The 26,010-nt window shown below is 47.3% G+C and overlaps 10 protein-coding genes across 10 annotated transcripts; 3 read left to right on the top strand and 7 right to left on the bottom strand.

The window, feature by feature from the left end:
* Positions 1–350: 350 nt before the first annotated feature.
* On the bottom strand, positions 351–1,981 carry E1B28_000284 (uncharacterized protein; the record flags this gene model as incomplete). Its single annotated transcript, XM_043146093.1, has 10 exons — positions 351–566; positions 634–748; positions 846–936; positions 1,000–1,149; positions 1,208–1,286; positions 1,343–1,364; positions 1,419–1,451; positions 1,511–1,766; positions 1,821–1,839; positions 1,907–1,981. The coding sequence occupies 10 exons, from the start codon at positions 1,979–1,981 to the stop codon at positions 351–353; spliced, it is 1,056 nt and encodes a 351-aa protein (XP_043014793.1).
* A 261-nt stretch (positions 1,982–2,242) lies between these two features.
* Positions 2,243–6,428, bottom strand: E1B28_000283 (uncharacterized protein). Its single transcript, XM_043146092.1, has 3 exons — positions 6,108–6,428; positions 4,722–6,053; positions 2,243–4,668 (listed from the first exon to the last, which is right to left on the bottom strand). Exons 1-3 carry the CDS (start codon positions 6,418–6,420, stop codon positions 2,480–2,482), a joined length of 3,834 nt encoding a protein of 1,277 aa, XP_043014792.1. The 5' UTR covers positions 6,421–6,428; the 3' UTR covers positions 2,243–2,479.
* A 586-nt stretch (positions 6,429–7,014) lies between these two features.
* On the bottom strand, positions 7,015–10,257 carry SEY1 (Dynamin-like GTPase that mediates homotypic ER fusion). Its single transcript, XM_043146091.1, has 10 exons — positions 10,026–10,257; positions 9,868–9,965; positions 9,733–9,807; positions 9,592–9,677; positions 9,360–9,523; positions 8,384–9,302; positions 8,174–8,312; positions 7,891–8,117; positions 7,407–7,829; positions 7,015–7,329 (listed from the first exon to the last, which is right to left on the bottom strand). The coding sequence occupies exons 1-10, from the start codon at positions 10,127–10,129 to the stop codon at positions 7,195–7,197; spliced, it is 2,370 nt and encodes a 789-aa protein (XP_043014791.1). The 5' UTR covers positions 10,130–10,257; the 3' UTR covers positions 7,015–7,194.
* Positions 10,258–10,266: 9 nt separating this feature from the next.
* E1B28_000281 (uncharacterized protein) lies at positions 10,267–12,132 on the top strand. The gene is made up of 4 exons (XM_043146090.1): positions 10,267–10,395; positions 10,447–10,616; positions 10,669–11,584; positions 11,647–12,132. Exons 3-4 carry the CDS (start codon positions 10,835–10,837, stop codon positions 11,953–11,955), a joined length of 1,059 nt encoding a protein of 352 aa, XP_043014790.1. The 5' UTR covers positions 10,267–10,395; positions 10,447–10,616; positions 10,669–10,834; the 3' UTR covers positions 11,956–12,132.
* E1B28_000280 (uncharacterized protein) lies at positions 12,102–13,966 on the bottom strand (the record flags this gene model as incomplete). The annotated part of the gene is made up of 11 exons (XM_043146089.1): positions 12,102–12,141; positions 12,207–12,286; positions 12,350–12,437; positions 12,513–12,614; positions 12,669–12,817; positions 12,894–12,995; positions 13,077–13,194; positions 13,270–13,407; positions 13,532–13,613; positions 13,706–13,837; positions 13,900–13,966. 11 exons carry the CDS (start codon positions 13,964–13,966, stop codon positions 12,102–12,104), a joined length of 1,098 nt encoding a protein of 365 aa, XP_043014789.1.
* Positions 13,967–15,222: 1,256 nt separating this feature from the next.
* E1B28_000279 (uncharacterized protein) lies at positions 15,223–18,190 on the bottom strand. Its single transcript, XM_043146088.1, has 15 exons — positions 18,120–18,190; positions 18,036–18,061; positions 17,711–17,917; positions 17,427–17,635; positions 17,139–17,291; positions 16,924–17,038; positions 16,760–16,851; positions 16,627–16,704; positions 16,462–16,569; positions 16,184–16,395; positions 15,927–16,100; positions 15,757–15,855; positions 15,617–15,698; positions 15,430–15,553; positions 15,223–15,375 (listed from the first exon to the last, which is right to left on the bottom strand). The coding sequence occupies exons 1-15, from the start codon at positions 18,161–18,163 to the stop codon at positions 15,236–15,238; spliced, it is 1,863 nt and encodes a 620-aa protein (XP_043014788.1). The 5' UTR covers positions 18,164–18,190; the 3' UTR covers positions 15,223–15,235.
* An 88-nt stretch (positions 18,191–18,278) lies between these two features.
* E1B28_000278 (uncharacterized protein) lies at positions 18,279–19,848 on the bottom strand (the record flags this gene model as incomplete). The annotated part of the gene is made up of 9 exons (XM_043146087.1): positions 18,279–18,411; positions 18,474–18,702; positions 18,777–18,911; positions 18,975–19,058; positions 19,129–19,249; positions 19,300–19,396; positions 19,474–19,548; positions 19,614–19,665; positions 19,731–19,848. 9 exons carry the CDS (start codon positions 19,846–19,848, stop codon positions 18,279–18,281), a joined length of 1,044 nt encoding a protein of 347 aa, XP_043014787.1.
* Positions 19,849–20,061: 213 nt separating this feature from the next.
* On the top strand, positions 20,062–20,930 carry E1B28_000277 (uncharacterized protein). Its single transcript, XM_043146086.1, has 2 exons — positions 20,062–20,185; positions 20,249–20,930. The coding sequence occupies exon 2, from the start codon at positions 20,420–20,422 to the stop codon at positions 20,861–20,863; it is 444 nt and encodes a 147-aa protein (XP_043014786.1). The 5' UTR covers positions 20,062–20,185; positions 20,249–20,419; the 3' UTR covers positions 20,864–20,930.
* Positions 20,931–21,583: 653 nt separating this feature from the next.
* Positions 21,584–22,268, top strand: E1B28_000276 (uncharacterized protein). The gene is made up of 3 exons (XM_043146085.1): positions 21,584–21,759; positions 21,823–21,909; positions 21,960–22,268. The coding sequence occupies exons 1-2, from the start codon at positions 21,591–21,593 to the stop codon at positions 21,879–21,881; spliced, it is 228 nt and encodes a 75-aa protein (XP_043014785.1). The 5' UTR covers positions 21,584–21,590; the 3' UTR covers positions 21,882–21,909; positions 21,960–22,268.
* Positions 22,269–22,672: 404 nt separating this feature from the next.
* Positions 22,673–25,854, bottom strand: E1B28_000275 (uncharacterized protein; the record flags this gene model as incomplete). Its single annotated transcript, XM_043146084.1, has 10 exons — positions 22,673–22,914; positions 22,982–23,119; positions 23,252–23,462; positions 23,527–23,688; positions 23,761–24,016; positions 24,070–24,575; positions 24,638–25,199; positions 25,294–25,612; positions 25,695–25,755; positions 25,813–25,854. The coding sequence occupies 10 exons, from the start codon at positions 25,852–25,854 to the stop codon at positions 22,673–22,675; spliced, it is 2,499 nt and encodes an 832-aa protein (XP_043014784.1).
* Between the last annotated feature and the right edge of the window lie 156 nt (positions 25,855–26,010).

Here is a 26,010-nt window from a genome sequence, read left to right as displayed (position 1 = left end):
AAGTCTTTCGACTTCATAGCTCCAGACATGACCAGCGACTGCCGGTCGCCGACGCTTCCCACCGGAATATTCATATTCGTTGCCAGACAGCTTTTCTCCTCTCCGTTCGATATCGATCGAGTTAATTAGTCCTGTCTATGGACGCTATGAGGTTGCAAGGACAAATCTCCTTTCCTTATCAGGTACAGCTGGCACGATGAAATGGCAAAGAATCAAGATGACGGTGCTGATCCCAACAACAAACTAGATAGTACATGGTACACTACTTTTACACCTTTTGAAAACACTAAATTTACAACAAGATTCCCAAATGTCCGTAGATCAAGATTCGATAACTCGCCAAAAACGCCTCAAACTTGTTCCTTCCCCAGGACCTCACACTGCTTTGACGAGAACCGCGATTCTGTCCGAGTCGAACTCGAACTCGCATGTTCATTCTCGGTCTCGATCGTATCTCGTTCTGACCGTGTATTTATACCAGTAAACCTCAAAGCCGAAGATCCTGCTGGGTCTTTGGATTCGCTGGCCAGTCCCGCTCGTACGACGATCAACGTAGGTGCGATGCCCTAATAAACAAAGAAAAAATGAGGATAAGTTAACCAACCGTGACGTCCAGGACGCAAAGAAACGTACAGCGACCAAAGTAAGAAGCGGGAAGAGATTGATGGGCGTTCCACCCTTTGCGAACGTATTCCTGAAAACCAGGTGTAGAACGATGATGGTTGGGTAGAGTATCCCAGATTCCAAACTACGTAAGGACCAGAAGGGGACGTCAGAGATTGGGATAAAAACGGTGCGGCGCGAGAGAGCAAAACCAAAAAACATGGGCCCATACGCGTGCGTACATAATAGCAATAACCCTTTGATATGTCTTCTTGATGGAACTGGCCCCCATGAGGTCTCCAACCTCTCGCGAGACTGACCACACTTGATAGGCTGTTTAGAGTTTATCAGATTCGACGCAAGGGGACCTGGTTTCAAAATTCGATGAAAACGCACGCGCACCTGTAAGAAGCGAAATAGCAAAATTAACAGCCGCGTCTAGACCAAAATACACCGTCTGAACTAACGACCCGTCCTTAGCCACCTTCGGATTCCTATTTTTCTGACCTCCGACCGTGGTCATAATCATAGATGTGAATCCGAGTACTTGTAATTTATAAATGTCAGGAAAGTCAGTGTGTGTGTCATTTTGGAGGGAACTGACCGCTGACGATGAAAACGGAGATGCTAAGAGGGATGAGGATTCGTTTGCGTTTTTGCCATATTGTGTAGCAGCGGTGTATCTTACGAACCCCGGAAAATGAGTTCGACGGTGCACGGGGACTCCGAGTCGACGCACCAGGATGGCATCAGCTACGATACTTTAATATATCCGTCAACACAGAGTCGGCCTTAAATGCTACGGTGACACTCACTTAGATACGATTGTGATATAAAACGACACTGAGCTATAGAGGTAAAGTCACTCTAAACACGAAAATTATGTCAAAAAGTCAAAAAGACATACGTCAATGCTTGATGCAACATATCCGATCCCGTTTTGAATTTCACCAAATGCGACTCAACATCCCCAGTCTTGACAACATGAAAGTCGATAAGGGCTTCTCTTAATGTCCTTTGGGTCTGCAGGACAACAATCACGGTCGCAAGGACGAAGAGGACGAGGTTCGACCAAAGATAATAAGTCGATCGGTTTTCTCCTCGTCGATACCGTGGGTGTCTGAGGAGACGGATGTAGATTATGAAAAGGAGTGTGTAGAATCCTGTTCGGGGTAGGGGTTCAAGTTGAGCAAGGAAAATGAAAGATTTTCACGAACCATAGACAAAAAACATAACCTGCAGTATTGGGATTGAACATTGTTCGTCATTGATGTATTTACATCTAACCAAGTCAAAAACTCACCGAGAGTGTGGCCACAGGCCGAATGACGATGTAGGACGCAGTGAAATCAACGGCATTAGCGGAGATGTTTACCATAATGGAAAATGTCGGGGGAAAAGCGTGTTATCGAAAGGATAGCGTCGAGAACGATATGTTTTTTAAGGAAAATCATGGAATCACAAGACAGCGACGGTAGACAGAGACAGAAAGGCGGAGAGGAGAATTTTGCCAGCCAATTGCCAGCCTTGCCTCATGACTGCCGGAATATGAAGTAAAGGGGGGGCAAATCTCCAAGTCTAAGCCGTCATTTCCTCTGTGATGGGCGCGATCGCCGCTGTCGGCCATCAAGTCCCGCAACGGAACCAAGGATTTGAGTTTAGTCCACCGCCGCCGCCGAACGGAGAGTGAGCGCTTGAGCGCCCACAAACCTCTAGGGTGGCGCATGAAAAAAATACAACGAGTTATGTATGTATGAACACAGTATCAAAAAAAAAGATGCGCACTAAGTATACAAAAAAGAATAAGACAAAAGAAATCGATCAAAGAGCGATAGATCCTTCACACATATTATCCTACCCACGAAGAAAAAAAAGATCAAGATGGCCCAAAACTCATCAACGCCATCCCACCAATCCATGCCATCTCCATTACCGCCATACCAATCGGTGTCAGCTTCACTTGATGCATCTTTGTCCCTTGCTCTCCCAACTCCTCAGCTACAGTTCCCTTTGGGAGCGGGTTCAACACTGTACACAAACCCAACGAAACCAGTCCCTCCGGATCAAACTCGACGCCCGATTCCCGAGAATAACAAACACCCAACACGAGATCTAGCATTCCTCCATGGAAATCATCACTAGTACTACTCCAACTTGCCCTTCTCCTCCCAGGCGTTGTGTATTCGTCTGATAGCGAAAAGGGCATTTGTCGAAACGCGTCCTCCAAGGGACCACTAACAGCCAAACCTTCTTCTGGCATCCGTACACCGGAACCTTGAAGGTCTGCATACGTGACTTGCCGAGCAGTGATCAAGAAACCAGCTAAAAGGATATTCTTCTCATCCCAATGCCTCGAATCTGTCGATGAAGTTGAAGATATCTTCGAACCAAGTTTGCCCTTGCCTCGGCTGCTGGTAGTACTGCTCGTGACGCTCCCTCCATCGGTTTTTCCGGGTTTCGATGTCTTGGCCGTAGACTTTGACTTGGACGACGTAGTCGAACTCGCCTCTGGATTGTTCTTGGGATCTAAAGCCTTGTAACATACCAACAAGAACCTCCGCTTTTCCAAAGGCACATGTGGACGGATGAACGGGTAATGCCGTTGTGAATGATTGTCTGTATCACCTGGCCATAACGGAAGTAGCATGTATAACGCCTCCGGTGGTATGTTTTCGAACACGTCCCTCCTCTTTCTCCCTTTTCCGAGGGTTAAACTCGAAGGCATGGTAGACGCCCCGGTCTTCCTTTTAGCCACCTTTCCAGAGTTGACCTGAGACCTTCCGAACGGGCTTCCATTTCTTTCCCGTGGCGTTGACGGTAATAGTCCAACATCCTTGAACGACATGTTCAGGTTATCCACAACCTTCTTCTGCTGCTCTTGTTTTCCCCGAGGCTCGAACGTCATCCAAGGTGGATCGAACGGTTGCATAGTCGCTACTCCAATTGCCCCGTGGTGTTGACGACCACCGCGCGAACGCAAGCGATCGAGCAAGCCCAGTCCGGATCGGCTATCGGTTTGAGGCGCTGGATGCACAAACAACGTATGATGGTGTTCGTAGGCATTGATATCGACAGTGCCGTACGTTTCCCGATGCGGAGTGCGAAACGGTACTAAAAGGTCATCGTCCGTATCATCGCTATCGACGGTATATCCGAACCCGGAAACAGATGTTTCGCCGGTCGAACTAGAATAATGAGACGAAGATGTAGGATTCAGATCGTCATTATCCTGGGAGTCGTAACTGTCGTTGTCTCCGTCAGCAAATCCTTTCCCGCGTGAATGATTCTCGGAGGCGGGAGTGGAATCAGGTAGCCACCCGCCTTTCGTCTGGATCTTGAGATCTCGCGTAGATGTCCCACTGACCGATTCGGAGAAATTAGACAAAGGAGCAGAGGTAGATGGAGGTGCAAGCGCAGTGAACGAATTGGCAGGTTCTGATGGCACTGGGGCTGTCACTGGAGGAGGTGGTAAAGGCGGTACCAGGCTTGAGGCTGGACCGTTGGAAGAGGAAGAATCTTTATCTTTCTTCCTGTCGTTGACGCTATTGGGAGTACTGCCACTCACGCTTTTGCTTCGTTGGCGTGGAGAGGCGTCTCCTGTACTTGCCGGTGCGCTGGCCACCGCACTTTTCCGCCTCCCGTAGTTCCGATCTCCTTGGACTGCGTCTTCCCCTCCAGCTTGTAGCAGGCCATGTTCGGCGAGCAACTTGGTCGTGGTTGTGCTGGTAAATGCCTCCTGAACCTTCCTGGGAGCCAATAAAATCACTCGAGCGGCACTCTTTTGTGAAGGCATCGGTAGTATCAGACCGCTAGCAGTGCTTCTGCCATTGCTCGCAGGCGTTGTCGGTCTTCTGGTGACTGTGGAAGCTGTGGATGAGGAGTGCCGGTCCACCGTGCTGTTCACGGACGACTTGTAATATCGACTCAAAGAAAAAGCAAGTGCCCTTGAATGTTTATGTACGATGACTGGAGGATGCTGCAGTTCTCGGCGGCGATTTTCAGCTTTTGTGCGTTTCCTGCTACCACGGACGATGAGACGCTGCTGAGGGGTTTTCCCGGAGGTTTCTGCAGCCGTATTAGGACTTTAATGTATTTGATTGTGCTAAGGTAGAGCTTACCTGTGCCTTTGCGAATGACTTCTTCCCTTGAGACAGTAAAGTTACCCACTAGATCGTTCATCCAGAGTTCCTCGGCACCAATCACCATACCGCGCCAGTTTTCTGGAGCACGCCGATCTCGCTGCTTGGCGCGTTCTTTTGCCCTGGCCCGCTGCCTCTCTTTTTCCTTCTCGTCAACTGGGGATGTACCTGAAGCAGAGCTCTGTGAATCCTCGTCATCGCCGACTCTCTTCTCTCCCTCGCTCTCCCTATCAATCTCTGGAACTCTTCTAAAGCACCATTCCTTCCGTTGCTCTCTGTATCCCTCTCCACCCCACCTCAACAAGCCTTTGGAAAACGAATCATCGTACAAGAACATACTACCTCCATTGGTACGTTCCATATTTTCTCCACTGCCAGTGCTCGCAGCGGAATGTCTTCGCGGAAAACCCCAGGTGTTCCACCATTTAGGAGACTTTGGACCGGAAGCGGTTGAGGGTGTAAGTGAGGGTCGGCGGGCAACGAAATCGTTGAACTGAGAGGTAGGTGACAGTGCGACTACAGGCGATATGGGTGAGTCATCAAAAGAGGTGATCCCTTGAGTGATGTAAGCGAGGTCAAATCCAAAATTATCCACTGGTGATTGGGAATCGGGGGACTGCGGTAATGGTGGGAGTGGTGTTCGAGGGTCAACTGATTGGGTGACTAACGGGCCCCTTATTCTGGGAGAGTCTGCTCCAGAAGAGGAAAACGGTGAAGAAAATAAGACTGGAGATGATGAAGGGTCGATTGCTGACTTATGGGAAGACGAATTTGCACCGTCGACCGGAGCTGATATGCGCAGTCCATGTTCAAGACTTTTGCTGGATTTTCGCAGGGTAGCCACGCTGGCTTCCCTATCCCTCCGATGATATGAACTGTTGTCAGAGACTGCGGTTGAATTCGAAACAGCAACGTTGAGTGCCGTAGGTCCAGGTAGGCTTCCCCTACGCCAAGCGCGTAAATCTGCTGCAGAAGGCGGCTGACCCTCACTTATAGAGGTAAGACCCTCCATTTCATACCTTTCACCTATTCCTGATAAACTAAGCTCCGGTCCGTCGTCGTCGTCGTCATAGTCATAACCAAAATCATCATCACTGCTAAACTCGACCTGTTGTCGTTCTTCTAGGGAAACGGCTGATGCAGACTGAGATGTTGACGGAGAAAGATCTGAGAAACGCCCTGTTGTCATTGATGCTTTGGAGGAAGAGTCGCGGTGTTTGCGGTTTTGGTCTTCTTCGTCATTATCGCTGTTTCGTGTCGACGACGGTTTATTCCACCGCTGATGATAGTGTTGATGAGCCGGAGCAGTTCCTTACCCAAGACTTAGGACTGGATTAAAAGCGTACAAGGGTCCACTACACTCACCAACGACGCTGGGCCTCGGTGTTACATCTACATGGATTGTCGTGGGAGACTCTTGTTCTGGCGTTAGTGACAAGGAACTTGACGACGTCGATGGATCTAGTATCGGGGTAGGGTTTCCAAAGGAGAAGGTATTGAGAGCATTAAAGGTATAATCGTCTGCACGAGGTTCGTATGTCCCACTCATCGAGGCGAGGGATGATGGTGGGACTTGTTGCTGACTGTTGTCGCGTGCAAACTTTGCGGTTATCATTGTTACCGTCACAGTCGAATCTTTCGAAGTCTTCCTCACCGTATTCACCGTCGCTGGCAGCATTGAAGGGGAAGGAAATTAAACAAACCGCAAGGCGACCACCACTTCCAATAAATACAAGAACATCTCAATTTGGTACAAGGGGTCCCAAAAACAAAAACAAGAATTCGACGTGTCTCAATGTCAGCTTTCTACCATCTGCACTGCCTGATCGGAATTAGTTTTTCGGTAGACTACTGGAATTTATACACATGTACATGGTCTATGTGAAAGATTGCCAACAGCTTCCTGATCTTTCATCATGAATTTCGTATCCTGACGGTATGTTTCCCACCTAGCCGTTTTCTCCACCCAAGGCATTGACAGAACACGCCAAACATACCTTATTTTTTTTTTGTTACCGGGCCTTCGATGTTAGAAGACGACATGCGGCCCGCAAAAACCGGAAGAAACAATATCGATAGCTAAGTAAACCGACTCCCCCGACTCAGCGCTCAGCCAGCTCCCGAATTTCGTCGTGGGTTTCAGAACTATATTACGGTATCATCTAGGGATCTTTCTCTCGCTCTCGCTCTCGTGTGACTTGACCTTCCCGGTGTGGAGATCTTCGAGTATTCACAATTTGCATAAAGGCCAATACGACATCCCACTTTTTCATCAGTCTCATAATCCGCTTTGAGCCCATTTGACCAGAAGGACAGTCTATGAAATCCATTGAATTACTGTACTTGCAGCTATTTCTCAGGTATGAGTGAATAAATCCAGAACCGACAATTGCCAAGGACAGGGAAAGAGTAAATATATGGGTGACACGGATAAACGTCTAGTTCATCGACGCTAAATTGGCGTTGTACCCCGCCTACTTCGTAGCTCATACTCATCGTCATCATCAGCTGACCGCACACGCGTTGCTTGTGCAGGAACAGGCTCTCTAAAATGTTCCCGCATCCGATCTGTAGCTTGCCTTTGTACCTAGAAAAGCAAGACGGAAAGGTAAAGATCATTATTTTACCCAGGAACCCGAGGAAGAGGAGACTTCGAAAACTAACCTCATTGGCCACAGTCCGTCCAACCTGGATCAGAGGACCCGCTAAGCCGAGCTGGAGCACGACATAAGCAGCACCAGCAAGTCCCACCAACATTACGAAATAAATCGGGTTAAACAACAACATCATCGCTTCGTTCCATCCCAAAACTACCAGCACACCGTACATCCAAAGCGGAATGTGGGCGATACTGGAAACGGTACTTCTCTTGGCTTCGACATAGTAGGCGTCGGCGTCTTTGCGGAACTTGTTTGTTATGTCAAGCGTCCTGGTCTCCGAGAGCACCGTTAACGAAGCGTTAAAGTCGTATTCTTCCGAGCTCCCTGAGGTATCGGCACTGGCAGCAATAGCGTCGTCAGGGAGAGTGTATTCGACAGATAAATTGACCGGCTTGATCTTTGAGTAAAGGGGTATGAGGTCGAGGGTCTATAGCAGGATGCTATCAGTCCTTGAGGTAGTCAAGTGTGTAGAAAAAGAAAGCGTTTACATCGTCTTTGGCCTTCTTGAATGCTCCATCGATATCATCACCAGGCTGCCATACCCTTGGAACACCTTGTTCATCGTAGCGGAATCGCTCCTCGAAATGTCCCCGTAATTTGCCCAAGATGACCGCTTCGGCAGTCTGTTCGTCAATCTTGGATCGTAACGCCTGCCATGTCCGACGGCGCAGGGTAGCTAAAGCTAGAGTGTTCTCCTCTTCGGTGCAGTTGAAACCTTTCCACGAAAAAAGTCAGCTGCACGGATTTATCTCACTAGTCGTCAAGGCATACTTCGTGCTTTCGACAAATAAGACGATTCTGTCTTATCCAACGTTTCCTTGAATGCGATTAAAATTGTATCCCACATATTCGGAGAGGCCTTATGCAAAGCCATCTCCACAGGCTCCGATATCTGTTTCTTGAAGTTACGCTGGACAGAAAGTGTGAAAAAGAGTAACACAAGCGGTCTGAAAAAAAAAGGAAAGGGAAAAAAAGACGAACCTCAATGGTGTTGACCATCTTCTTGGTTTCGTCCTTTCGGCATTGGTCACCAACAATTTTCACTTCCTCCTTCAACAGCTCAAGCTCATCTTCCCAACTCCATTGCGTGGATTCAGGATCAACGACAGCCTCTTTTGCGCCCTCCGTAAACCGCTTCTCACATTTGGTCCTCGCCTTGCCGACAACCTCCGCAAAGTCATAATCATCTCCTTTGAGGCCGTCAAGAATATCCTTCTTAAACGTGCTAAGACATAACTTGTGGAGATTTTTCAGCTGCCCAAGGAAAAGCGGCGACAGGATCGCGTCAATAGCAGCAAGAAGATCAGTCCTCTTGCGTTTGTATACCCCTTGGTGGTATCGAGAAGCATCCCTGTCATAGCGTTCCAAAGCCATCTTCCTCCAACTCCTCATCATCTCACCAACACCATCAACCACTTTGCCGGCTTCAATCGGCCGTTTCTGGGATTTAGCCTGTTCATTGAACTCTGCCAAAGCCACCGCCGAGATTTCGTCGCAACGGAACTGTGCTAGCAATTCTTGTTGCGTCGGCAAATCGAGGTCTTTATTGCTCTGCACTTGCTCCCAGATGTTCTCCATATAGAATGCAACACCGTCTGCGGGAATACGCTTGTGGTACGCAGGCTTGAACACATATTCCGGGTCTTGCTTGTCGACGAAACGGTTTCGTAGTCTTTTGACTTCCGATTCAAAAGCATCTGCAGAGAGGATTTTGTGAGGTAGGGCGGTGAATGCGAGATCGAAGTAGTCGGCCATTCGGGAATCTTGTAAGTCCTTGGGTTTGGATAAGGACTCCCAGATTCTTTGAATATCTACGGTAAGAGTATTTTGGAGATTGGCAAGAGGTGTTTGGCCTATGTGGTCACGGATGACGAAAAGAAGTAAGGTGCGGCCACTTGTGCTACAGATAAACAACACCGGTTAGTCTCGGCAGGTAAAGAATCTTAAGGATGCACACCCGTCTTGCGTCTTCTTTCCAAAGAGGCCGAGGTTAACTTCAAGAACTGTTTTGAGTAACCCCATATTGGCACCTTGATACAATCCAACTTGATGCTCCCAAAGGTTGATAAGAAGGACTTCCGAAGATGCGAGAGAGAATAACGCCGATTTCCTTTCGAAATCCTATGGATGAAATATAGACAAAATTAGAGAATCTAGTAAAGGTAAAGCACTGCTGGTCCAGTCCGTACCTGGTCTTCACCCCGTTCCCTACCATCCGTTCCTTCCACGTCCATGACCATAACATTCATATTCTTTCCTCGACACATCCATATACCTAAAAGCGAAGTTGAGTTGTCCATCACAAAACTGCAACGGCCAGTGATCCATACCCTTGGTAGTTTGCTGTCGTTTTGTTTCGTCCATGACATCAAAGTTCGTGCCGAATAGTCGATTAAGTAGAGTACCTGGCAGAGAGAGCAATGTGCCATCAGTACTAGTATCTGTTGTAAAGACTCCAGACTCACTCTTTCCAGTCGACTGCGAACCAAACACAGCGACTATATCATACGAGAAACCAGCGTCTCGCAAACCCCATTTTTCAATTTGAGTTGTAAGGTCAGGTCTGTGAAAAAACAGTCAGTCCAGAAATTTTGAAATTGTGCAGTAAATTCCAGCTACGTACGTGAATTTCTTCTCTTCGTCGACAATTTGGATACGCTCTGACGTAGAGTGGTCTCCATTCACTTGTGGCCTTCCGACGTGATTTTGTTTGAGTTCTGCCGCCATCTCCTTGAATTAGACAGAATGGTGTTGAGATATGGGGGGTAGTATTAGGGTACGCAGAATAGGTAGAGGGTATAGAGGGGTCTGACGGAAAACTGGATTGGGAAGGACGAAAGTGGGCGCAACGCACACGTGGTCTTGCTCTGTTAAGTACCCCGCTGGAAGCAACACGTCATTATTGGCGAGCTCAAGCATGGTTCCCTTACTGCTGCATTCCGTGTGTAATTTTTGAGGCTCGCAATATTGAATTTGAACGTAAGATTACAAAAGTACGTCCTGGAGGTTCTGCTCTTTTTTGTTTGCCCGCTCACTCTTTCTAGGTACCCGCAAAGTCAAGGAACCACTGTGTAGTCCGTATAGCAGCGATGAGGGAAAATATATCACGTTTGACGAGCCTACTTCTCGATCTTGACGGGCAATCTGCCGCCTAGTATGGTGGACGATATCATTAACGCCCGAGGGTTGTAGAGACGTTCTCGACTCGCCGTCGGTGAGAATGCTTCATTCACCTCTACTATCACCTCTTGATTCAATTTTCTTAGAGATATCAACTGAGTCGAAATTCAACCTCGTAGATTTTTGTGGATTCTATTCTTTGAAACTCGACTGTACAGTATCGGTGTAAAACTGGCGTCCCGTCCGTTTATGTCAGATGATACGGAAAAATCGAGCTGCGGATTTCTTTAGCTCTTCCCCTCCCCAATCATCATGGCCAATAACTCACAATCATCCATCCCGAAGAGAGTCAACGGCCTCACAATCCTCCTCGGTATGGGCAACATCGGCGACCCATCCAACTCCCTCGTCCGTTTTCCAACCCCGGAATCTGCCAAAGCGTTCCTCTCCGCTTTCGCAGAACGTGGCTACCGCCGACTCGACAGTGCAAGAAACTATCCACCCGGTTCTCCAGAAACGGCCGAACCGGTTATTGGAGAGGTATTGAAGTTGATCAGCATAGAGCAACAACAGGAAGGATCAGAAGGAGTCTTAAAGGGCATCCCATTCGTCATCGACTCTAAACTCCGGTATAGCCCACCGAACACCCATAGGGAGGAGATGATCAAGAAAAGTCTTGCAGACACCTTCAGAGACCTCCGGGTAGACAAAGTCCATATTGAATACCTCCACTCTATAGACGAAACTTCTGACACCCGAGAAACGTGTCGTGCGATGGATGAAGCATATAAAGCAGAGAAATTCGAACAATTTGGACTTTGTAATGCTTCCATATCTCAACTAGATCGGTTTTACAACGCGTGCGAGGAGCAAGGGTTGACTATCCGGCCCACCGCGTATCAAGGGGATTATAATGTTCTATCTCGGGAGTGTGAGGAAGACGGGATTTTGGAGAGGGTTAGAAGTTACGGCATGTCGTTCTATGCGTTTAGTCCTGCCGGTGGTGGACTGCTCAATCCAAGGGATTATAGGGAACGGGTTGGGGGTAGGTTTGACGAGAACGTGAGCACACATACTTTTTTCAACTGCCCCTGTAGAATCTTGACTGACCGTGACGCAACCAGACGAAAATGGGTCAAGGATACCACAGCTTCTGGTACACCTCCCCTTCACTGGTCAATGCCGCGCAAGCTCTCCGGGACCTAAGCGAAAAGCACAATATAGACGGCCATCATATGGCTTTACGCTGGATAGTCTGGCACTCGCAACTCTCGGGTGAACATAATGATGGGATCATAATGGGAGCATCGAGCATCGAGCAACTGAACGCAAATTTGGATGCCATCGAAAGTGGGCCATTACCATCCGATGTGGTTAGAGCGATTGAGGATGTTTATGAGAAAGTGAGAGTTGGAAAGCGGGGTAATTCGTAGGTCGTACAACTGGCCTATGTAGGTATTACTGTACGAACTAAGGAAATTGAATTGGACAAATGACTGAAATTCTAAGGACAATCTTCAAGTGTGTTCTCCGATTATAGCAAGACCAACATAGAACCACAGGAAACGACTCCAGAAATTCAGATGCCTTGAGAAACCTTGAGCCGAACCTCAAGATTTCTACCAAAAGAGAGAACACCATCAGCATTCTACTACGTTAAACACATGGAGGGGGGAACTCCCACCTGAGTGTCTCCTCTTTCGCGAGCAACTCTTGTCGCTTCTCGTTGATATCGCGCTGTACTCGTATTTCAATCTCACGGAGCTGTGAGTAAGAGAAGAAGTGAAGTGAGATGACTCCCAAGCAAACAACGATGAGCATCCTTACCTTCTCCTCTTCCTTCCGGATCTGTTCTTCCTTGAGACGATAGCTGTGTCCTGAAATGTCCTCGGGCGAGAGTGACAATGATAGCTCCCTACAGAAGTCAGCGTTAAGTACAAGTAAGTAAGGTGCCGAAAAGTATAAGCGTAACGCAGATGAAGAAACTCACGGAGCATCAGCCTGAGAGTACACACTCCTCGAAAGCTTCTCCGTCCGATATCCCTCGTATAGAAGGTCTTCGGTTAGGGATTTGAGGTCGTGGAGGTGTGTGCTGAAACGAGATTAAATTGCGGCGCAGGAGGCTCAGAGCTCCCTCGTAACCCACCCAAGAATCGCTCCCCTGAGCCTAGAAAAATCCGAATGATCCGGGTTCTCGACTTCCGCTATTCCCCAAGGATAGACTCTGGCACGAACAGAATCTCCGTCGAGTTTGACCTCTTCTTCAGAGCCTATGACCGCGAAGGGTAACATGGACTGTAGCAAAGGAAGGTTGGTTAGTCACGGTCGGTCTAATAAAAAATTGCACAAAAAGAAACTGCAAACACAGTACCTTCAATTCAAGATTCTCCGCAACAGTCTCTTCATCATCTTCTTCAATATCGTAAGGGAAGTTGTAAATCGGGATATCGTAATGTTCGATGTCTTCCATTATCTAACAAGGACCGAGTCAAGTTATGAGTCAACACGAAGAAACGCTAGAACGACCAAGAGTTATAGGAGGCACGGTACACACCCGTTTCTTGAACCCTTTAAGTTCCCCCACAGTAAGAGAATCTGCTTTCCCAATCACCGGAATGACATTCACACGATGGGACAACTTGCGCATGAGTTCAATGTCGATTTCCCTTAACCTACACCCCCGTCATAAGTTTGGAGTCAGTACGACGCAGTAGCACAGTCCCAAAGTCAAAAAGACGACCACTTACGCATGTCCACCAGGTTGAATAAAGTACAACAAAACGTGTACCCTGTTATCTTTAAACTTTGGATTCCGCTTGATTCGAGACTGTTCGGCGAGAATGTCGTCGTATTGGCGTTCAAGGTAGTTGACGATTTGTTGGAAGCTGTAAGGACCGGAGGATGGGGAAAGAAAGGAAAGGGGGCGGAAATGTAATGGGAGTAAGTGAAAATGAATACAAGGTTAGCGTCAAGAAAACGTGGTAAGGACAAAGATAAGCTTAGCCTCACGCAGCAGTGTTATCGATGTTGTCCCCAAACCCTGGTGTATCGACCACAGTGAGATTGATGCGCAGACCGTCTTCGTCAATGTCTAGAGGGAAGGGGGAGTACGGGAAGGACGAAGTCAGTATGATGCTCGAATCACGTATCCCACTAGGTACAAGCCAAACAAACCCCACTTACCAACATTCACAGGCTTGATCTCAATCCCGTTTTCTACGCTCAAGGATTGAGGCTTGCTGTGGTCCTTGTGGGGAAGGACTTGAGACTCGCAAAGCGTGTTTATAAAGGTCGTTCGACCAGTTCCAGATGGGCCTATGGAGTTGATGAACCAAAGAGGTATGAAGCAAAATAGCTGAGTGGTCTAAAGCTCTTACCAACAACCATAACCGTAAACTGGATCCCTTTGGCTTTGCTTCTTCGTCGTCTTGTGAGAGGAGCCATATTTCAATCGTGGTTATCGGGTAGTTTTCCCTGCGAGAAGTTCAAAAGGCGACAAGATGGGAGGGGAGTTTGGTAGAATAAGAATAACCGTGCATTGCGGGCTTTTAAGTAGTAAAAAATAGGCTTTCTGATAATTGGTAATCGCAGTAAGCATCGTGGATGGGTAAGTGGCGTCCACAGAACCCTAGGCCTTCGGCGCCACATCGGTTTTTTCTGGATGGCAGACCCTAAATGTAAGACGTAAGTAGAAACCTCTGGCACATTCTCCGGCTGAAAGACCTGGAAGTTTGGGAAACGACCGACTTGTGCCGAGGTTAGCGTCATCCCAGTTAATCCGATTCTGTGGTCTGACGCGCCTTCACCGTCACTACCTTTTCGGAGAGTCATGCCTCGCCTCAAATCTTGCCATCGGCGGAAGAAGACCAAAAAAGAAATTGAATTGGATTTCCAGTCACCGTCTTAGACCTCTTCTAATCGACGAACCAATCCGATCCACACAATCTATCGCCCAAATCCAAATTTCTTCCAAGATTCCATCCAAACCCCCACGTTCTTCCCACGAACGTTCAGAAGTCGTTTGATCCTCCCTGAATTTCCCAGTAGCCACGAACCGTAGCACGTCCTTGACAGTGACGAGTCCTACTAATGATCCATGGTCTTCCACCAGAATGACGCGAGGGCTAAATAAAAAAGCAAAACGGCTTTCAGTCTAGCTATAGAGGTTTGACATGAGGAAACCTCTACGTACCCCATACGTTTAAACAACTGCATCACCACCTCCAACGGAAGACGAGGAGACACAGTTATTGGCGTCTAAAAATCAGAATAAGCAAAAAAATTCAGACGCCAGATCCACATAGAACGTACCTGATTGACCCAAGGCCAGAAATTGAGCTCAAACTCAGCCTGGTGCACCTGCTCGCCATTGGCATCAAATGACTCCATATTCACATTCATATTTCGCATTCGGTGATGATGACGATTCTCATCGCCCTCATCCTCATCACCAATTGGAATCCCAGCAACCAAATTCCCCTGTTCTTGTTCTTCAAGATTCGTGGGTGAGAACGTGCAAGGGGTTGAAGGATCGAGCGTTGTTTTCGTTTTTGTTCGTTCTGTTCCCAAAACATTTACCAAGGGGGGAGCGATTCGCGGGCAGTGGTCACTCACCTATCACATACAGCACTTCCGTTCGACCTATATATCCAAGTAAGGTTTTCGTATCGTCTGTAGATAGGATAGGAAAACATCGGACTTCCGTATTGGCCATCAAAGCCTCTGTAATAAGACAAAAAAATCGAATCGAATGATCAAGGCCAGAAAAACCAAAAACCTGCACTTACCAACGTCTTCTACTCGTAGACCAGATTCAGGGAGAGTTTGCATCTCTGTACGCATAACGGCAGAAACTGGAAAAGGAAGGGGTCAGCCTATCATCTCCTCACCCAAAGAACAACCCCTACCAGAAACATTATACGCATGATCTTCTTTCTCAAGGAACGGAAATCCATTGAACCGTATCATCTCATCTGCGATACCAGTCGTTCCTAGGAGGTCGCCCACAGCTTTCGTCACTAGTAGTACGATCTAACAACATTCGTTTAACAATCATCTGCTCCGAAAGGAAGTTTAGGAGGTTGTAGCACGTACCATCGTAGGTAAGATATACGTCAAAGCACCAGTCAACTCGAACATGATGACGACGACTGTTACCGTTATACGCATCACTCCACTACAACAAGAACATTGATTAATGTTCCAATAAGACGCAAGAGAACAGAAAAACTGACCTAAGAGCAGCAGCGGCACCAAGGAACGCATACGTTCCAGGCGTGATACACGGTACATCCGGAACACAGTAAGCAAACATCCCAGATTGGGGGTACGCACTACAGCGTAGCATAAAATAAAGTTACTTTTCGTCATCATCCCAAAAAAAAAAGCCCAAAAAAAAACTCACCGATACATAGCTTTAACAAAAATCCCTATAACCCTCCCAAACGACGCTCCTATAGCCATCGATGGAACAAAAATCCCCGCTGGGACTTTACATCCATACGAAATAACAACAAGTCCAATTCTAATAATCGTCGCCAGAAAAAGAGAGTTGGCAATTCGCCATTGTTTACTTGTTCTACAAAAACAAAAAAAAGGAGCCAGTCAAAAAATCGGATAACAAAATAACAAAACAACACCGGTGGGTGGTTGAATACTCACTCGCAAATATCACTCGTAGCATTCTCACATTCCCGGAACAGCACCGACATACTTTCCGTCATATCAATCCTCAAAAATCGGTTGGAATACCCAATGACGGCTGTTAATATAGCGAGTATCACAGCTTCTGCTACGCCATGGTTAGATAGGTGTTTACGTCGAAACGCGGCCACTTGGAGATTGAACTTGACGACAAAGGCGCCATAAAGACCCTGGAGTGCGCAAAAAAAAAGAAGTTAGAACGGAGACTGATACCAAAAGGCACCAAACGACCCCACCCCGAATATACCGATAATAATGAAAAAGAGGATTTCAAAGAAATGCCAGTCGCGGTCGTAGGTGACTTGGAAAAGTACGAGTTTCCCGGTGCGGAATGGGTTCATTGCCTGGAAGGAGAGGTTTCAATGGTGCTGTATTTTCATGGGTAGGGTGGTCTGACATACCGAGAGCGTGAACGTCGCGACTAGAGCGCAAAAGAAACTTTTCCACATAGTTTTGATACTAAAATTCGAACTCATCTCCTACGAACACGCGTCAAGAAAAAAACACGACGATTGAAAACAAAAGATGACCGACCTCTATCGAAAAAAGCACACCACCAACAGGTGAGCCAAATGCGACTGCCACCCCTGCTGCACTAGCCGCTGTGATGATTTCTCGCATCTTTCCTAATCAATCCCAACCGGATTCAACTCGCATTCTGAAACAAGAAAAAAAAACGCAAAAACGCAAAAACACACCTTGACTCCTCGCAAACTTCTTAAACACCCCAGCGACCAAAAACCCAACGCAACACGCCAAATGTACTGACGGCCCTTCCTTCCCAACCGAAAGCCCAGACGCAATAACCAAAGGCTGTCATTTTTTAACAAAAAAAAACACAAACAAATCAGCATAACGCGGTCTACAAACCCAAACGGAGTTTTGGGGGGGGGGGAAAACCGAAAAAACTCACCAAAGTAATACTCTTAATACACAACGTCGCAAACCCCAAAAACCCTTGCATCGTAAACCCAGCCAAGATACACTTAATCTCCGAAATCCCAGATCCAGCAGCATACTTCGCGAGGGACCTTACCAAATGAGCTGCTACGAATGAGAATAGCGTCTACCAAACTTCCCGGTCAGCAGTCAATTTCAAGCAAAAAAAACGGGAGGGGGGGGGGGGGGGGAAACCGTAAAAAGGAACGAATACGAATATAAAATACGAACACGAATACTGATAACGAAAACTCAAACTCACAGCAAACATGATATAAATCCCATATCTAGCAGGAGTAACCGTACTCCAAGGATGCCACGAATCACATCCTTCCGTTTCTTCCTTTTCGATTTCCCAACAACAAAATTGTTGGTTTAACCACCATCCGTCTGAACAGTACCCCATTTTCATATCGGAGAGCCATTCGGTGATGATGGCTATGAGAGCTGAGTTGATACCGATGCATATTCCTAAAGGGGGTGGGGGCGGGGGGGGTACGTTCAGTTTGAGAGCAAGGGAGGGGGGGGGGGGAAACGTAAACTCACCAACTAGACTAACAATAAACCAAGACTGTACACCCTCCGTAGCTCGTTTCCACTGCACCCTCGTCCACCTAAGTATATCCCTGAAACTCCAATGTCGTGTACATGTATCTCGGAAATCAAAGTCTTCAGGTATAGATATAGGTATTCCACCAGCCCGTGCATTTCGTATCCTTCGATTCCGTTCGTATATCGAGTCTTCTATCCAGTCTGTTTTTTTAAAAAAAAGGTATGTGTAGGGTGGGGTGGGGTGGGGGGTGTTCAATTTCAGTTTCAGTTTGCAGTTTTGGAAATGAGGGGTGGGGTGGGGGGTCGGGTTCGAACGAACCTACTGTTGTAAAATCTTCATACCGCCTACATTTCGTTGAGCTACACGCTTTCAAAGAACAATACAAGAATGAAATGGACGCACCTTATCTGTTCCAACTCTTCCTCGTCGAGGTCGGGTCGTGACATAGATGAGGTTCAAAGTCTACGCGTTCCGAAGATGGTAATAATATAAGCGCTCGTTATGATCAATAACATGCAAGTGCTTCGTGTACGAATACTAATAACTATAAAAATCATCTATTCACAACCCAAGCCCAAACTGTTTCCCAAACCGCCCATACAATCCCCACGAAACAATCGCAACAACAACACCCACCAAAGGTACCTTCATCTTCCGAATCGCTCTAACCAGCCTAACCATCCCTCCCACCGCCCTAAAAAAAACGAAACCATAAAAAATCATACGCTCACGAAAGTTGAAACTACCCAAACTCACTTAAACAACGCATTACTCCTCTCATCAATCATCTTATAAACCCCCAACTTAAACTCTTCCTTCGGAATCCTAAACACAGGCCCATCATCCAGAACCATATACGCACACCCACTCGCAGCCCGGTCGGGATTGCTAGCGGCGTAGATGATGGCTCCTGCGATACGTGGGATAGGTACGAGTGGAATGCCACTTAGGAAGATTTTCACTGGGACTGGGACGATAGCAGTGTCTGTTGGCAGGGGTAGGGGAGGTGGGGGTAGTTAATTTAGAAGTGGAAGTGAGAGATCGAGAGACCTCACTCACCAGCAAAGAACGGATGAATAGTCGCTATTCTAATTCCCATCCTCTCGTAGACAGGATGCATTGAACGCATTAACCCGAGCACTGCGTGTTTCGAAGCGGTGTATTGAGCACCACCTGGTAATCCAAGCCAAGAGGCTATTTCAGAACAATAGTAGTAAGCACGTCGTGTGTTTAAGGGAACACGGGTGATGACCTGACCTACAGAACCAAGAAGAATAACTGCTTTGAGATCGGTCCTATCTTTACGGTTCTTCAAAAGATAGTATTGCGCGAGGTGCAGCGCTACCCCACATTATTATAACAAGTCAGCAACCTATCGAGTCACAAAAAGGCCGAGGGGGAAAGGACTCACTATTCAACACGCCAATGAGATTAACTTGTATAGTTTTGAATCCCAGAGCCTTAGGCTTCCCATTCTCATCAAACCTAACATCACCCAGCCTTCCAATCTCCGTAACACCTGCGTTAGGAATCTTCGGGAATTCAGAACACAGTGCATATACTATATGCATATGTTACGCACCACAATATCAACAGCTCCAAATTTATCCATAGCAAACTCATACAGCGCGACAATATCGTCAAACACAGTAACATCGCATTTAAGCACGAACGCTTTCCTACGGGAATTTTCAGATCAGAGAGGGGTTCGTTGAATGAAAATAAAAAGGAGGGTAAAAAACGAAACGAAACTCACCCTCCATTTTTTCGAATCTCTTCAACTGTCTTCTCAGAACCAGAAAAGTCGAGATCCCCAATGACAACCTTAGCCCTGAAGTAGAGGTTTAATATGTGATGTGTGTGCCTGTTCTACCAATGGTAATATAATCCACTCACCCATAAGCTCCCAGTTTCGTCGCCGTCTCTTTCCCAATCCCAGCTGAAGCACCTAATAAAAAACGCGACAGTCAGTACTGCAAACAGCTCGTCGCGGCTACGTAGCCATCCACGAACCCGTGATCACCACAACCTTATCCCTCAAACTACCAGCATATCGGAACAGTTCGTCGTCTGGAATATGAATCGCTGTGACTTCCGAAGTCAAAGTATCCTGAGCTTGAACCGTCGACATTGGTTTGTGCTTGTGCTGGCGGCGGTCCACAAAGGAGATGGCAGGAAATGGTCAGGGACAGAGTGCCGTTATTATAATGTGTTCAGTTGAACTTGGCAAGGATACTTGGCGGTGAACAAGCGATGGTTGGCGCGAACGACGCTTTGAAGCGTTGAAGCTGAAGGTTTGAATGCAGGTGAATCGCGACATCGAGTTACCGGATGGGTTTTTTATTATCATATGCCTCGACATCCATAACCTCGTGATCCACTCGCAACTGTTCCCGCATTCGACACTTGAGAAGGCAATAACGACGGTCGCGGGGTATATAGTAGTACTTCCGTCGCTGGAGATTTCGGTGAGGCGCATAGATATCTACGCCGATGTGCCCTAATGACCCGCCCCCCTGCCCAATAAATAGATCCCAAAAAAAAATAGCCACAATTAGCACGAATGTCATCGAGGAGTAAGTAGTACTAGTCTCAACAAGTCGTGTTGCTCACAGAGCCAACTTGGACGAGAACGAGGAGGATCGAAAACATACAAACACTCTCCATGCTCACGAGTTACCGCCAGTGCTGGTCTGTCTCTGATGCGAAAACTCGAGGACCTTCGAGGCCCTTGTTGCGTCGCCCTTTTGCTCGGGACGATGGGGCAGAAGTTCATCCTAGCAGCTCTTATTTCCTTGCCAATGCCTGTGCGTAGAGACATCAAAGGGAAATGCTATACGCTCAGAACTACAAACATCTCCATTACGCGCGTCCTTGGGCCTGGTTTCACTCCAACCGTAACGGTATTGCAATATACCACTCCCTTGACAAGTTCGCGCATCCATCGCCGGCATTCCAAGTCGTCAGATGCCTTTCTCACCGATCCGCTTTCTCGGCCTGGGTTAGAGTATATTCGACCTCATTCACGAATCGCAGCCTCCGTCACGGGCTTCGTCATTTTCAAGGCCTATCCTCTACTTATTTCCTGTCATTTCGTCGCTGTTACGAAGAAGACGGAAGGAACGGAGCTAACTTTCATACCTTAGACAAGGTCGAAAGCAGACACACCCTCCCCAGTGAACTCCTTTGCGCAGCCCTCCCGAGATAATGGAGCAGATTTCACGTTTAGGAGCACCAGTTGCCTTGCCAATGCAGATGCTCACAACTGCCAAAATCTCCATTTTCCGACTCCAAATGATTTAGCCCGTTTTGCAATGTACCGGATCAGATACTTTTAGATGTCCGCTCGCAGTACCGGCTCGATTTCTCGCCCTAAAAATTAAAATCGTAGCGTCACGGGTCTCGTCACTTTTCAAGGGCTTATCGAACATCCCTATCCTATTGGTCAAATCACGACCGCCCCCCTTTTCTTTGTTACGAAAAGGACGGAAGAAAGTGTAGGCCTCAAGTGATCATGACTTCATCAGACGTACATCCATTCGGACTGTCTCCGTGGAAGACGATGACTTGTTTGAGTGTGATCGTTTATTAATTTTGCTCCACCTCCGAGCCAGCTGCTCCCTTATCGCGAAACTCAAACGTTGTGCGCGTACGACATTGTCGTGTCATCGACGTCCCACTCGTTACTGTGAGACTCGCTAGGATTTGGGAAGCGAATTAGAGCGGATCGCAATATTGTATTCAAAATGATGTCATACCCTTGGTCATCACCCCCACGCGGTCATAACCAAAACTTGACCTCCGGGTGGAGTGGCCCAAGATATATAAATTCAGTTTACCCGCCCTACGACGTTCAGTCAGTTTCCTCCAACCATGGCCTTCTCATCTGAAGTCGAGCGTCAACGCTACTCCCAACAACTCGCTGAATACACTCTCCGTCAATTCTCTGCTGCTCGTTTGACACTCGACAAGGACGGGATGGCTGCCGCTAAGATACCTGCGTCGCAAAGAAATAAAATCGCGAGATGGATGTGCTCTAGAGGTTCCTTTTCATCTCTCCTGTGCTGCGTTCGCCGCGGTGTTGACTCTAGGAATTCTCTTCCAGCCCAAGTCCGGGGTTCACCCAGTCGCTCAGACTCTACGCTGAGACCCGTCGCAGCGTAAATAGCTTCTCTCTCCCCTTGAAAATCGGGTATGGGTCATTTTCCGTTCTCAAGACCCATCACACTGACGTTCCTCCAGCCGATACTTATAAACATCCTTTTGGGAACACCTATCGTAGAAGACGTGTCCCGCCCTCAAAACCTCTGGGTCTCTTCTTTTCACCTATCCGCCACGACGTGAAAACATCTCCCACTCGTTACACCTGCAATAGTCTCTGTTTTCCTCACACATCACATATCTTTATATCTCTTTCTCTCTTCATAATGGTTATGTAGAATTTTTCTTTACGAACATACTTGTACGAATAGCAACCAATCACCGAACGCTTCCTTTACCAGTTCATGTATACGTATATACCTACCTCCGGGCAATGTATTCAGAAGTCACATTCTATTGACACCGACGTCGTACTGTCAGTTAGTGAGAACAACAAGACCCCATGCACATTGGAAGTCATAGGTTGGATGGGGACGGACGTAGAAGAAGAAGTGGAGCTTAGAAGAACGAGGGTTTCGTCGTGCAACTATCGGTCAAATGAGAACACCCCATGCACATTGATGCAAACAAGGGACGACATCCAGAAGGAAAAAAAAGTGGAGCTCAGAAGATGGACTGGTGGTCTGCTGTCGCTCACACTCGGAATTCCCCGATAACCTAATCAAGTTGATGCCCCGTTTTCCCGTTTTTTAATTCGAACGTGAGCCACTCTTGTACAAATATGTACTAGTACTAGAGACTTTTGACCTAACATCAGATATCATGAGGTCGGAGTTACTTTGTTCGATCTCCCTTCACTCCTCCATAGCCATTGAGTCCGATTCCGCGTCCTCCCCACCATCCCCATTCCCATTCCACATCACCCCCCACTTCGGGAACACACGTTTATACAACGCCATACACACCGTATCCATCTGGTTTATCGAACCATCAAAATGCGCTTTCAGATACCCATGAGTCCCCAAAGACTCTTTAATATGTCCCACTCGACCATGTTTAGTATGTAGTTGGATAGGTTTGAAATAGTCAATGTCCTCTAAAAGTTCCAAATCAACACGGGACCTCCCCCACCCCTCCAGATGAAAGAAAAGAAAGAGACGCACCGGGGTTAAAAAACATATACCTCACCGTAGCCGTCTTTTTATGTATCTTGAACGGATGTCCTGTCAATATAATCCGTTTCGCAATGATCCGTGTCGTATCTGGATCGAGGAATGTCCCCATCGCTACTAACTGTGGAGCTAAAAAAAGTACCACACACAATTCGATCAGAAAAGGAGCCTGAAGCGAGGACCAAAAAAAAAATAAAGATAGCCACTCCGCAGAATTTCATAGTCATATGCCTGCAGTAAACAAAAACCCATTTTTCATACCTTGCGAATCCGCCGTCTCCCGTAACAAAATACAGGGTTGCTTCCCAAACACCACAGGTCCATAGATCGTAGCGACAGATGTAGCACCATGTCGAAGGTACCTCTCAAACTTATGCACGTTATTCACGCCTTTACCCCCACCACGAGTATGTTGACTGTAAATAGGCGACACGCGTAGTCTCCGAGGTCCAACGCATAAAACGAGTTCGTCCTAAATTAAATTATCCAAAAAGGTGCAAGTAAGTGGATGACGTCGAAGAGCTATGAAAACCCACCTTGGATCTCACAGATCCATCATACTCCGTGTTCCGCTGAACAGTAAAGTTCAACACAGATACCTTGTGTTCATGTTGTTGCAGTGCATACACCATCAACGGTTTCTGCTCAACTACAGTTCGGGGTACATTTCGGATGTGTATCGATATCCTCGTTCCAGGCTACGACCCCCCCATCCCATTAGATCAAAAAAAAAAAAAAAAAAAAAATTGAGCTAAAACACAGACACACACCTCAATCACACCTTCTTCTCGTTCAGCCCTCCGACGAACAGCACGTTCTGTACGTTTGTAATCCTCAAACTGGAAAATCCGAGCATAGTCCCGAGGAAGGTTTTCGTACGGATCCCAAGGACTCGTTCGGAATGATAGCAAACCACGGTACCGTTGAAACCTCGTTCGAGCAGCCACGTCCTGTGGTGTGTCGATCTCATCAGGGAAACTTTTATCGTCTTGTTCTTCACGTTTGCGATCTCGCCATTTTTGAAGTCTATTTTTGTGGTTGATTTAGTGAAGGGGACCCAGGGGGAACCGTATACGTACTGTTTTTCTTCCTCTTCGTTATCGAGGTCTTCAAATGCCACGTTTTTGCGAATGTCAGTCCCAGTTTCAGTCTGCATATCTTCATCGACTTGTAGATCTTCCATCTCCTCTGGCACGTCCGCGTCCGCGTCTTGGTCCATCACCACCCCTTCCTCTCGTTTCCGGTTCTCCTTATCCTCATCATCCTCTTCCTCATCGTCAACAATCCAAGCAGCCTGGTATGCACTCGTGCCTTTGGGAACCCGGCGAACTGATTTTGGTGTCGTTCCTTGAAGAGCATCGGGAACAACAACGGTATGTGGATCAGTGCCTTTATCTTCCCCATTCATCTCCTCCTCAGTTGGCCAAGTCTGCTCATTAGCCATATCATCTGGGTCGTTAGAGGATACCAGAGAATCAGCAGATGCTTCGTCCGGTTCGGCGAGAAGAGTGGGTTCTACTTCCATCGAGTTGGCGTTCGCGTTGGAGTTTTTCGTCGAGTGTCTTGTTATAGGTGCTGACATTATCTTTTCAAACCACTATCAGCACGAGAGAAATAGATAAATGACACCGAAAACGAAAAACGAACCTTGAGTATCTGAAAATCCCCAACATCAGGAATATGCACCAGCCTATTCGCAGATAACGCCGCTCCCCTCACCACTCCAGTGACCTTCAAAACCCCAACCCCCTCACCCTCCCCTTCGCTCGCGCTCGCGCTCGTCCACTCCACATCCTCCCCAACCAAATAAGATCTTCCCTCCCTCCACCTCACATCCTCCGGTTTCCCCTCCGACACCGCCCTCAACGCCCCAACACAATCCGAACTCGCACATAAATCAAACACTCTCTTCTGACTAGGAACGAAATACTGCACAAACGAAAGCAACGACTTTAATATCCCCGATCGGGTTTTGGGATCTACCCTCCCAGAGTCAGAGGGGGAGTCAGAGTCAGCTACAACCGTAACAACACTAGGCAACCCTTGTGCCTGTAACGTCCGTAACAGGGTATCCCCCCAAGTATCCACTTCGTTCGTAGGTGAAAGAACGAGGAGGGTGTAGTCTGCTACTCGACATGCTTCGAGGGCACCGTAAAAGTCTCGATAGGGGACTGTGATGAATTGGAGGGATGTTTTGAAGCGGTCGGCTCTAGAGGTAATAGGCAATAGGTAATAAGTAATAAGTAAAACAAACGCGGGGGGGAAAGGATCATGAAAAGAAAAACCAAAACAGCTGTACATACCTCATTTTCCAAACCCCCTTCTCCGGGACATTCTGCCCCTCACCCTCCAAATCTACAGCCCCAGCCCCAGCCCTTGCTAACGCTTTCACAGTCCCACTGGGGCTGACGTCCCTAGTGAGAGGTACAACAGCGATAATCCTAGGAGCTCCATCGACCCCGTTAAATAACCGTGTAGCGCTGATGAGAGCGTTGCGTTTTTTGATTTGAGCTTGTTTTGCTGCGTTTTTACGGTTCAGACGGAGTTGGGATGAGGAATGGGAATGGGAATGGGTTTGGGTTTGGGTTGGTGAAGTTTTTGGGGATTGGCGGGGGATACGGCCTGCGGAGGGGGTCAGGATGAGTTTGAATACCCCTTTTTTTTTTCGGAAATGGAAAATGGAAAATGGAAAATGGAAACGCACCTTTGGCAGCCTCTTTTAGAGATGATTTTGTAGCATGTTTCGATTTGAATCGTTTGTTTTGCTGTGGAGCTAGTTGGTATGAGTGATTCTATATGAGTATCGTTGAAGATCGACGCACCTGTTTGAGTGTTGCTCGGTGGTGGTGGGTAGTTCCAGCCATTTTTTACTTCACGAGGTGATCTCCTCGGTTATTTTTTTTTTTTCGTGTCCTCGATGTCGTCGACCAAAAGAAAAAAAAAAGATTTTACATATGGTCACGTGTTGAGAGAAGTCAAACATAGTGAAATATCGTACAGACGAAACGCAACATACGCTC

Source organism: Marasmius oreades, chromosome 1 (genome assembly GCF_018924745.1).
Source record: "Marasmius oreades isolate 03SP1 chromosome 1, whole genome shotgun sequence".
NCBI lineage: Eukaryota > Fungi > Basidiomycota > Agaricomycetes > Agaricales > Marasmiaceae > Marasmius > Marasmius oreades.
Note: the sequence above shows the minus strand (reverse complement) of the source record. Positions and strands in the feature narration are given on the sequence as shown.